The following is a 13,047-nucleotide window of genomic DNA, read 5'->3' as shown; positions in this document are numbered from 1 at the left end:
GACCAGTATCCTCCTGTCTTTGCCTCCCTAGTGCTTGCTATCTTCAGACACACCAGAAGAGGGCGTCAGATCTCATTACAAATGGTTGTGAGCTCCCATGTGCTTGCTGGGAATTGAACTCAGGACCTCTGGAAGAGCAGTCAGTGCTCTTACCCACTGGGCCATCTCTCCAGCCCCCAGCTAGTTTTCGACAGGCACTATTTTGTTACAGCATCCTCATGCCGTGAAAGCCTGGCTTCAGTGTTGCTTTAAAGACCAGGCGGGGCTGGAGAGGTGGTTTAGTGGTTAGGGCTCCTCTTGCCTTAGACTCTGTTCCGATTCCCAGCTTCCACATGGCAGCTCACAATTGTCTGTAACTCTAGTTCCAGGGACTCTAAATGCCCTTTTCTGGGTATCAGAAACATCAGGTGTGTGTGCAAGTGAACATATGTATATGCAGGCAAACACTCCCATACACTGAAAATAAGATAAATAAACCTTAAGGAGAAAAATAAAATAAAAGACCAAGAGAATCACCAGGAAGCTATGGGGAAAGCGCCAGTCAAAAAGGCCAAGGGCACTGGAAGACGCTTTTGCGTGCTCAGAGAGGGGATGCTTCTTCCGGCTGTGGAGGCACTAACAATGGACACCCAGAAAGATGTTCGACCACCAAAGCAGCAGCCAATGATAGATATTTGTGGAGAGTGTCACACTGAAAGCGACATAAAATCCAGGGATCCAATCAAATGCAGAAAATGTGGATACAGAATAATGTACAAGAAAAGGACGAAAAGATTGGTGGGGTTGATGCCCGGATGAAATGAGGGAGTTCGGGAGTGTTTTCACTCATCCATTTGCCTCATTGATTTCTCTTTAATGCATAGTGTTTAACTCAGTTTACTTAAGGACTTCAACTGTAAACCTATGGTTTCATTTTAGACATGCAATTGTATTTTAATGCTTTGTATAAAGGAAATTTTGCTCAACATATGGCTTAATTTATTGTTCTTGTAATTCCTCACACAGTGAAGATTAAAAGTGTGCCCCCACCCAAAAAAAAAAAAACGGTCAAGGGTGAGCGAGCACATGTCCCCCACCCATGCACCACATGAAGCTGAAGCTGGGTGGCTTCAGGGAGATCAGCAGTGTCTTGGTCCCTCTGCAAGGGTCTGTGGTTTATGATTCTAATCATCACTGTGTGTTTAGCCACCAGCTTGGCAGATGAGCTGTTTCAACAAGTCACTGGCAGATTTTAGTAAATAGCATTGTGAGTGGAACTGTACCTCCCAGAAAGATTCATTCACATCCTTACCCTGCATATCTCCAAACGGGACCTTGTACGGAGAGAATCGTTGCCAACGTCATCAAGCTAATGTTTGATGCAAATGGTGGTTAAGGCATCCAGCACCTTGATGGGCACCTTGGTTAGGTTGGGAAGTCTCTAGATTGAGATGCACGTCCCTGGGTGTCTGTAAGGGTGTTTTCATGCAAAAGGACATGCCCTGAATGTGGGTACCACTCATCCATAGGATGGGAAGAATTGGGTGGGATACAGGAGGGAAAGCAGAAACCCCTTGAGCACAGCCTTTCTACTGCCTCCTGCCTGTCAGGAGGTGAGCAGCCTCTGCCATAGTCCGGATGCCATGATGCTCTGCCTCATCATGGGCCCAGAAGCAGTGTAGCCTAGGACAGACAGTAAGCAAAGACAGGACCTTATTTTTCTCAGATAGTTGTTTCAGTGACACTTGTCCGGATTCCCTGGATTAAGGTAGACCCTGACCCAGTGACTGACGTCCTCATAAGATGGGGCACACCTGTACACAGACACAGGAGAATGCTGCCTGGCATGGCAGCAGAGAGGGCAGGGAGCGATAGATCCCCACGCCAAGGAGCAAAGCCAGCTGAACAGCTACCGTAAGGTAAGAGAGGAGCATAGGGTGGACTCTCCCTCAAAACCTGCAGACAAAACCAACCTGCCTTAGTGGTAAAGGGAGCTATTGTGTCAGAAAGGATTCTACGTTGACCTTGAACTTCTAAACTTCAGAGCTGTAGAGCAGTGAGTCTCTTCAGTGAAGCCTCTGTGTGTGCAGTTCTTTGTTACAGGTTGGTCAGCGTCCCCAGAATGAGACGCATTAGCCCCTGTACGTGTTAAACCATCTTCAAGTCCTGGTGATGACAGGTTCTGAAAGTTTGATCCTGCAGCTCTTTCCGTAGGGGATGCGTGTTCATGTCATGTCTTGAGTGACTCCGGATACGTACACAGACACCCACCCCTGAGCTGGATTCCTTTTCCTTTTTCCTTTTTTTTTTTTTTTCAAGTTCTCTAGAGTCTGGAGAGGTGGCTTGATGGTTAAGAGCACTGGCTGCCCTTCCAGAGGACATGAATTTGGTTCCCAGCATCCATATGGAGGCTCACAACCATCTGTAACTCCAGTTCCAGGAGATCTGACGTCCCCTTCTGGCTTCTGAGAGTACTGCAGGCAGATAGCACACATACATAGAACCAAGCACGCAAGCGCACGCGCGCACACACACACACACACTAAAAAAAAAAAAAAAAATAGTTTTCAAAATGCATTTGTGGTGTTTTTAAATTATTCAGAGGTAAATTCTTCCTGTCTTTCCCACAAAAAGAAAAAAAATAGTGGTCATTGTTTGCAGTTTTAGCCTCTGGCTTAATGGTGGCTACTTCAGCCTGGATGACGCCTGCTCTCCCATCCAGTGCTAATGAATGGCAGAAACACTTCCAGCCAGCTCTCACTGGGAAAGTCAATTACCATCTGCCTGGCTGATGAGGCCCACTCTAATTTAAAGGTAATTTGAAGAAGAGTGATCATTCATCTGTGTGGAGAAGGCCAAGTTCAGACACATTCGGATGCCCTGGAAACCCCACATCTCTGCAGAAGTAGGAGACACTCCTGCCTTGGTGCCGGCTACCCCTTAAGAATCACCATTCCATTCATTCACACCCTGGTGACGGCATAATGAGCACTCACCAGACACAGGCTGCAGAGGTGATTTTATCTCAGACTGTTAGTTCACACAAGTTTGATTTTTAACTGACTGGTCTGTTGTTGTTTTATGTGTACAAATGTCTGATCAACGTGTGTGTGTTTGCACCACGTGAATGCCCGGTTCCTGTGCAGGCCAGAACATTTCAGATCCTGGAACTGCAGTTACAGGTAGGTGTAAACTGTGGCATTGTGGGTGCTGGGATTCGAACATAGGTCTTGCACAAGAACAGCTAGCGCTCTAAGCACTGAGACTTCTTACCAGCCTTATAGTTTGAATTTTTTTCCAACACCTGATTGAAACAAGCTTGGAGCCTCATCCTGAGCACAATTCAGTGCCACCCATCGAAACTCTCAGCCTGTCATCATTTCATGCTCGTTTTTTTTTTTTTGTATTCCAGGTTGTCACAAACCTAAGAAGAATCGAAAGAAGCTCTTTTTGTTTTGGTTTGGTTTGCTTTGGTTTGGTTTTTTTTTCTTCTATAAATTGGGCACTTAAAAGAGTTTATGTTCTCACTTGAACATAGAGATAATCATCCTTTAAATGGAAATAGCAGGTTCTAAAATCAGCTTCGGAGCGAGGCTACATAATCACATTTTCTTTTAAAGCTGCTTCTAAAACATCTCAATTCTATTTTATAACAATCTCTCTCTCTTTTTTTTTTTAACCAGAAAAAGAAGGTTTCTGGCACTTTTGTAGCTGAGAATTTTCTGTACCCCAGAAATGAACAGGACAAATTATTCATTGCAGGTCAATTATCCAGGCAACGTGGGGGGCGGGATGGGGAGAAGTCCCTACATTCTTTCCTGCAGACGGGTTTTGCTGAAGACATAGATGTGCACATGCACATGTATGCAGAGAACATATACACTCACACACATACACACACATACACTCACACACATACACACACATGCACATATACATGCACACATACACATATACATACGCACATACATATAACACACATACACACATATATACATACACACATACACATACATATACACACATACACACACATACATACACACACACATAACACATACACACACACATATATGATATCACATATATATCACATAAACAAGGAACTCTGAGCATGGAATCTGAACAGAAATGCCAACAGAGCAAAGTGGTAAAGTCAACAATTGCTGTTATTGCAAGCATTTGCCCTGTCCCTGTTAGGCAAGGACTTCAACCACAACCACACTACTTTCAGGGAAATTAAGTGAAGGCTCTCTCTCTCTCTTGCCCCATCTATGTTAATATATAGTTCTATTATGACAGCACAGTCTAAATAATTGTGACAGTGATCTGTGAGCAAACCTGACACCATCAAACGTGTCTCTCTAGACAGCTGGGAACAACCACGGTTGACGGGACCTGCTGTCACACAGCTATCCAGCGTGAGGAATGGCCCAATTTGGGTGAGAAAGAGGCTCACACCAGGGTCAAAAGACAGGCAGACAGCAGCAGGCTCCCCAGGTGAAGCGCCAGCTTGCCAATGGCCCAGGACCAGCCTTCTCAAGACTGAAGAGTCCTAGCCTCCAACCTGGCAAGCTCATTTTGTTTTTAATCCCAGACTGCTTTTGATGTGCAGACGAAAGCTGGAGCTTTTCAGAACAGGGAAGGCAACGAGGAGCCTGGCTCCCCGATCCGTCCATCTGGATAGATATACTTTGAATCCAGAGAGCTTCTGGCACCTCCACGTTTGAGGACATGGTGTGCCCTGGAATCAGCGAGGGAGACTGAGATACTTAGCATTGGAAATGCGGCCCAGTGGGATGAGAAAGATTGACTTTGAATGGGGGAAAACGGGCTTCTTTTCTTACGGGAAGTGTATGTTGCTATGGATGGACTTAGAGAGTGAAAACATTAGCAGTGGTGTTAAAGGAGCCCGGGATCTGTCATCCATGCACATATTTGCCATTCATTGCTACATGCTGTAACTTGCCAGTGTTTGTACGAGCTTAAAGCGATGCTCGTCAAAGTCTGGGCCCAGGACCAGCAAAGGACGCATCTCTTGAGAACTCGCTAGAAACACGGCCTTTTAGGATCTTCAGATTCAGCCTCAGACCTAAGGATTTGGAAGGGTGGAGAGGTGGGGCCCAGTTGTCTGAGCTTTAACACGCCTCTGATGCTTGGGAGTCTGTGTTGCAAGGCCCCAGTGTGTTATGCGGAGTGTGTGTGTTGTGTGTAGGGGGTGCATACTGACCAGTCCTTCCCCAGAGACAACACTGTGTGTGTGGGAGAGGCTTGTTGCTCTAGGGAAGCAGTCCGTGGAGAGCCTCCTGTGCAGAGTTGGGGCTCCCTAGATGCTCTCCAGGGTGACCCTGTGAGATCCAGGAGCATTCCTATTCAGACACCAGCAACTCGTGGTCTCCTTTAGTCAGAATTGTGCTCATTTGGGCTATTCTTTCCAATTAGATTTTAGAACAAAGAAAAAATAAAAATAAAAAAAACCTCAAATGGGGGGCATCACTCATCTTTTTCTTATTAATGGTCTCTAATCAGCATGTTTTTATCAGTGCTCTTACAAAATGGCAAAGGTTCAGTATTCGGGGGCCTGGAATAAGATGGCCAAAGGTATTTTGGGAATATCAATGATGTCCTCTGATAGGTCACTGGAGCCATGTGACAAGCTTAGAGCAAACTCTTCCTGCTCCCAAGAGCATCCTTCTATCATCTCTCTCCTCCTCCCTTCTTCCTCACAGCATCATCTTTACCGGAGAAAACAGTCATTCTGCAAGCCAGCCCTCCTATCAGATTAGCAGGCCTGGACACAGCTGTGTGGGAAGTCAGGCTGCCTGGGATGCAAGCCGTCCCCAGAATGGCAGGGTCAGAGCGCTTATGCTGCAGGCGAATGTGACACGTCTTGTGTTTTTCTCCTTCCCTGCAGAGGAATGTCCAAAGGGGTGTGGCTGAGAGATTAACCACAGCTATGCAGACAACAGCTGGCTGCTTAGTTCACTGCCTCCCGAGGGCTCAGTTCTGGATCCTGTCCAAAGAGCTGTGTTTTGGGATAAAGTTATGAAAACAGGCTCAATCGAGATTGTTTCTCTGGTCCATATGGTGACCCAGCCTCAGGTTTCACTTGGAGGGTTAAAGTGATGTTTGCAGTTACTGAGCATGTCTTAAAGAATTTGCATATGTGCAAACGCTTGTTTCTGTGTATACACAGAGATTGATGTCAGCTTGCTTCCTTACTCTCTATCTATCTTGTTTCTGAGACAAAGTCTCTCACTGGACCTGACACTTGCTGGTTCAGCTAAACTAGCCAGCCAGAAAGTCCCAGGGACCCTCCTTCCCTACCTTTTGATGCTAGTGCATACTATAGTGACCGGCTCCTTTTTTAATGAGTGCTGGAACCCAAACTGAGGTTCTCATGCTTGCGTGGCAAACACTTCACTGATGGAACCATCTCCCAAGTCCCTCTTGATTTAAATTCTTTCACCAAAATGAACGCCAACAGCTAGTCAGAGCCACTGAAAATAATGCAATTATCTATGAGCACTTGAGATATATTATATTAATCATATAATATATATGTATATATATATATACATATATATGTACATACACACACACAGATATATAGTTAATCAATATATACATTAGGTCCTCTGCTATGGGTTTCATTGCCCTATTTTGCAGCTATAGCAATAGAAACCCAGTAAAGTAAAGTTAGGGCTGTACAGCATATGATTTCCAACCTTAGAATTTGACCTTGGACCCACCTGTCTCCAGTATATCTATATAGCTGTATATACACTCTGGACAATGGCTTTTTGGGGTAGGAGCCTATCTACATAACTATAAAGCTGAGCTATGAACAATTGCTAGCATGCACATACTATCCAAATCAGTTGACAGGTTCAATGTGTACCTTATGAAAATTGCTGTTTCATTTACAGAGATGGAAAGGGCAATCCTAAAATCCACAGGGAGCCACAGAAGCCGAAATAGACAAAGCAACCTTGAGCAAAAGGTGCAAAGTGGAAAATGTTGCTCTACCTAAAAACTCAAAATGTACCTTAAGTCAATAGCTACCAAAGTGTCAGAGTGTGAGGGTAAAAGAGAGGTAGATGAGAAGAGGTGGCAGAAGGGTAGGGAGGAAAGGGGCATGGAAGAGAGGGAAGGAGAAGAGAGGGAGGGTGTGTGTGGGAAGCCACATGTGCCGTTGCAGGGTGGCGCTGGCTACTGCTGGCCACCATGCATACATAAGCAGTAAAATTTTTTTGCCAAGATGAGGTTTTGAAAATTAACCAATCAGATGAGAGAAAAGTTAACCAATCAGATGAAAGAGAAGTTAACCAATCAATCAGATGAGAGAGAAGTTAACCAATCAGATGTGAGACATGCAAATGAGGTGGTAAGCATAACCAATCCGGGTGTGAGACATGCCTCTCCTAGGCCTACATAAGCAGCACCAGTTCTGGGCTTGGGGTCTCTTCACCTCTGCAATCAAGCTCTCCCAATAAACGTGTGCAGAAGGATCCTGTTGCAGCTTTGTTCTTGCTGGCGAGTTGGGCGCGTGCAAGAGGTGTGGTGGTTGGAATATGCTTGGCCCACAGGAAGTGGCACTATTAGGAAGTGTGGCCTTATTATAGGAAGTGTGTTACTGTGTAGGCGGGCTTTGAGGTCTCCTAGTGCTCAAACTCTGCCCAGTGTAGAAGAGAGCCTCCTCCTGGCTGCCTTTGGATGGAGAACTCTCAGCTCCTTCTCAGCACAGTGTCTGCCTGCACACTGACATGTTTCCTGCCATAATGATAATAGACTAAACCACTGAACCTGTAAGCCAGCCCCAATTAAGTGTTGTCCTTTATAAGAGTTGCCTTGGTGGTGGTGTCTGTTCACAGCATGAAACCCTAACTAAGACAGAAGGGGAAGGGAGGGCAAGGCCCAAGGAAAAAGATGCACATATTTATGATCAACTGTTGACAAAGGTGCCAAGAACACACGATTAGGAAGGGACATTCTATTCATTAAATGACACTGAGATGACTGGTATTTGACTGAAATTTGACCTTCATCTCACCCCATACACAAACGACGACAACTCAAAGTGAATGGGCGGTGTAGATGGACCTGAAGCTGTGATGTTCGTGGAAGAGGATGCTGGGAAGTGTAACGACATTGGTCTGGACAATGGCTTTTTTGGATAGGAGCCCAATACCATCCAGAACAGAAGAGGACGTAGGCAAATGAGATAACATCAGAATGAAACTTGTCAGCACAACAAGAGAACTCCATCTCATAAAAGACGATCACCCAAAGTATATAAGGAGTGAGCTACAATATTTAATAGGAAGAAAACAAGCAACTTGATTGAAGAGTTGAACATCAGGGGCAGACGTTTTCAAAAGATATACACATACCCAACATACATTATAATAACAATGAGCTAGGACATTAAACTTGATAGAAACAATTCAATTCATAGCAGTGAAGACACTGGACAGAAATATTCACCTCATAATAGACTGTGGGGAGCTGAGCAAGCCCTGCATGTGAAAACAGTGGATGAAGTCACGTGCAAGTGTGTTTATTTGACAGGAGCTAATGCTTCAGACCCATGGGAAGTGACAAAGGCTTTTCTAGTCGGGTTTGGACTTAGCACACCCTTCCTCTGGCTCCTGTGTGTGTGAAGAAACTAGCCATCCATTTACTCCTTAATGACTCAGGCAGAAACTGCTCCCCCACAGACACCTCCTACCAAGACTAGCTAGCTCCTACCCCTGTGCTGTACAGAATAAACATAGCGAGGTTCCAGGCTGTGGTATAGTTGGTGGAGCTCCAGCAGAGAAATCATAGCTTATCTGATCCCAGCTTTTCTGTCCACGTGTCTGTGCATCCATCCCTCACCATCCCAGTTAGGTTTCTGGGACCAACTCGTACAAGACATTGTATGGCAAAGGACCAAGAAACAGAGAAAGCAGTGTCTAAACAAGAGTCTAGTCTAGAACCTTAAACTTAAAGTCCCACCTCTAATGACCTACTACTACCTGTTAGTCCCCACTTCCCAAAACTGCCTCCCCCCCCACACACACATATAGTGCCCACCATCTGGGAAATAGACATCAAAATAAAAACCTATGGCATGGGTAGAGAACATGTCAAATTTAAAGAATAAGTGTTCCTAATAGTGCCTACTTTCTTTCATCTTTTCTTCAAATCATTTTTATTATATTTATTTGTGAGGTGGGCATAGGCAAGCCACAGCACTCAAGTGGGAGTCAGAGGACAATCTGTGGGAGTCAGATCTCTCTTCTGAGACATTCCACTGGCCCCACCCCTTTCTACAACAGCCACTCTAACTAAAGATGAATTCAAAAGCAATAATTTGGTGAGGAAGATTTTTAAGCCATGTGACTAGGATAGCTTGGGCTTTGGAGCAGCTATTGCTGGCTGCGTTTAGCTGGGCTTATGGAGCAAATGGCAGAGCAGAAGGATTCTGGGGAAATGAGTTGTTTATCAATGAAGAAGCAAGCTTAAAACTGCAAAGAAGATGTGGGTGGTGGGGTGAGTGAGAAATGTCCCCACGGGGTCACACATTTGATCACTTGGTCCCCACTTGCTGATGCTGTGGGGAGATGGTGCAGGCTTGGAATTACATCACTGTGGGTGAGCTTAAACAGCTTGTATCCTCACCCCACTTCCAGCTCAGGATCTCTGCTTCATGTTTGTAGTTAAGATGTGATCTCTCCCCATCCTCCTCCTGCCACTGTGCCCAGCACCATGATGGATAATTTGTTATTCCTCTGAACCCAAAGCCAAAATAAACCTTCTTCTCCAATTGGCCTTTAGTCATGGTGTTTTATCACACAGGCAGAAAAATAATGTGACTGTTAAATAGACCAGCACCATTAACCATTACAACATGGTTGTGCTAGGCTAGAGAAGTGGCTCTGTGACAAGGAACACATACTGCTCTTGCAGAAGACCTGAGTTTGAGTCCCAGCACACACTCAGGCAACATCTAGAATTCAAGACCTATAGGGTCTTGGAAGCTTACACCAAGGGAGCCAAGAAACACCCATAAGGCCGAGCAATGAGCGATAGTGTCAAGTTTCTGCAGAACTCCCCTGACAGGGCAATATGAGAAACTATGAGAGTAAACCCCAAGTTGCCTTGGAGACCCTAAGTCATTGGAGATTCTGGGAACGTAGGCTATCACCAAGTGGTGCCAGCCTGAGGGGTCCATAGAGGGGGCTTGGCCCTTGGAGCTCATATGATAGATCCCTTGTGCCTGGATACTGAATGAAAAGCTGCAGGATTTAACACTTGCCATGCCTGGTTTCAGGCCTGCTTGGTCCGTTCTTCCTTTGCTATCTCCCAGGTCTTCCTTTTAGAATGGAAATACCTTACTTTGATATTGTGTACTGGGTTATGTACATTTCTTTTTATTGTACAGGGACGGACAACGTCTTGAAGAGGTGTTGAACTTTGAACTTGTGAATACTGACTTTTGAGCTGTTAAGATTTAGGGGGATTCTTACAGTTGACCTAAATGTCTTCTGCCTTTGTGGGGTGGGGGGCAGGCATGGAATGCTATGCTTTGTATGGAAACTGTATCCCACTGCCACATACTTTAACACTTGGTTCCAGCTGGTGGCACTGTGTGGAGAGGATGTAGAACCTTTGCAGGTAGAACCTAGCCAGCAGAAGTAAGTCATTAGGGATGCTCTGAAAGTTTATTCCCTGTTCCCAGTACTATTTTCTCTGCATTCTGGTCTGCTGTGATGTGAACGACCTCTATTGCATGCCACAGCCAACCCTGAACTGAAGCATCATCAGGCCTTCCCTTTGGAGATATGCTGACTTCCTTTGAAATTGTGAGCCAAAAATAAACTCCTTCCGTTGGTATCATTGGTAGAGTAAGGCAAATGTAACTAAAAGAGGTGTGAAGAGAAGCCTTGTGCAGAACAGTCTGGGTGGAAATGAGTACAACCATCCCAGAAAACAGCATGGAAGCTCCTCAACGAGTTAAAAACTGAGCCACCCCCTATATGAGCTAGCAACCTTGCTTGCAGTGTGTAACCCAAGGATATAAAGACAGTTTGAGGCAGAATATCTGCATTCCCAAGTGTACTGCAGGACCACTCGTACTAGTCAATGGTGGGATCTGCCTGAGTGTCTCCTCACAGATAAATGGATGGAGAAAATGGAGCATGTGCACAATAGACTAGTAGTCAGCCATTAAAAAGAAGTAAGTCCCGGCACTCGGGAGGCAGAGGTAGGTGGATTTCTGAGTTCGAGGCCAGCCTGGTCTACAAAGTGAGTTCCAGGACAGCCAGGGCTATAAAGAGAAACCCTGTCTCGAAACAAACAACAAACAAACAAACAAACAAACAAATAAAAAAGTAAGTCTTGTCCTTTGCACAGATAGACCTTAAAGGAAGAGAAATAAGCAAAGGCCTCTGGGAAAGCTACTGAGGACACATATGGCATCTTCCCAGGCCAGGGGCATGATCTGAAAATCTGCCCACAGAACAGACTGTGAAAGATTGATACAAAGTTCTCTCCAAGTATGAACAACCGGCCCTTTCTCAGAAATTCTCTGCCTTGTCTGATAATCCAGTCTCAGTTTGACAACTCCTTGATTGTTCTTCAATAAAGTTAAGCAAGCTTTTATTATTATTTATTTATTTATTTATTCATTTATTTATTTATTTAAAGTGTGTGTGTGTGTGTGTGTGTGTGTGTGTGTGTGTGTACCTCTGCTTGTCTCTATATTCACCACATGTGTGCAGTGCTTGAGGAAGTCAGAAGAGGGCACAAGAACCCCTGGGACTGGTGTGACAGCAGCTATCAGCTGCCAGTGGTGCTAGGAATGCCCTTAACCACGGAGTCATCTCCCCACACACTATTTGTTTTAAATTGACAACAGCTGCATATGGAATCTTTAAACTCTGTTATAAAGTCCTGGGTGAGGTGGGAGTCAAAAGACACAAAACTTAAGGAGGAAAAGTTCCAGGATCTACTGAGTGACATGATCACTGTTGCCATGACATGTATTCCTGAAAGTTGGTCAAAGAGTATATTCTGCATTTTTACTCTTAAATAAAAAGTAGTACATGAGATAACTGGCTTTCTTTTGGCCATTCTATAATGTCTATATATGTCAAAACAATATATTATATGTGATAAGTATGTGCAATTGTTCTCAATTTAAAATAATTGTCTTTGTCTAGAGCTGGCTCACAGAACCACACTGGAATTTGATTCCATCTGTGCAAGCATGCTGAAATTAGCGAGAGTTTTGTGCAACTCTGTTCAAGATACCATGGAAAATTGCTCAATTTTTGTTTCTAGTTATTAGATTTTTCCCCCCCCCAGCTATTAAAACTATCCAAGAATCGCTGTTTAGTGATTAAAGCCATAATTTCATATTGAGAACATCTTGCATATTCACATTAATGTGAAGCCTTGTTTCTGTTCATTGAGCTTCCCAAGTGCACCTGCCATGTGCTTTACTAGCAGGAGAGTGAGGCACACACTACACGCTTTTCAAAACAACACAGTTCATTGGGCATTTCTTTACCATTGACCCTGACCTGAGGTCATCGAGGGGCATCATGACATCCAAGCTGTACACTGAAGTATTTGAAACAAGTGTCACATGTTGCCAGCAAAGTATCAGGGAAGGATGAGAAGCAATGTATGGAGAGCCGTAGAGTAGGATCAATAGCTCTATGCACTGTTCTCTGGATAAACAACATTACAAGGGGCTCTGTACACTGACAGAAACTAACTGCTACACTGTTATAAATCTCACAGCAAACATTAAGGCGTATTAGAAGCTGGACATAGTCTCACACACACACACACACACACACACACACACACACACACACACACTGTAATTGCAGCACTTTGGGAGCTGAGGTAGAAGGATCTTGAATTGGAGGCCAGCCTTAGCTACATGAGATCCTCCATTCTGCCCCACCCCACCCCCTGGGGGTGGGAAAACTAAACTCAAGAAGAGGAAAAGAAGGAAGAGAAGGAGGAGAAGGAGGAGGAGGGAGAGGAGGAGGAGGAGGGAGAGGAGGA

The 13,047-nt window shown here is 44.8% G+C and overlaps 1 protein-coding gene across 1 annotated transcript; it reads left to right on the top strand.

Moving 5' to 3' along the window:
* The first annotated feature begins 621 nt into the window (after window positions 1–621).
* Window positions 622–1,375, top strand: LOC110294999 (DNA-directed RNA polymerases I, II, and III subunit RPABC4-like). The gene is made up of 2 exons (XM_021163436.1): window positions 622–777; window positions 1,349–1,375. The coding sequence occupies exons 1-2, from the start codon at window positions 622–624 to the stop codon at window positions 1,373–1,375; spliced, it is 183 nt and encodes a 60-aa protein (XP_021019095.1).
* Window positions 1,376–13,047: the final 11,672 nt, after the last annotated feature.

Source organism: Mus caroli, chromosome 5 (assembly GCF_900094665.2).
Source record: "Mus caroli chromosome 5, CAROLI_EIJ_v1.1, whole genome shotgun sequence".
Lineage (NCBI taxonomy): Eukaryota > Metazoa > Chordata > Mammalia > Rodentia > Muridae > Mus > Mus caroli.
This window is presented reverse-complemented; position numbering and strand designations above follow the sequence as displayed.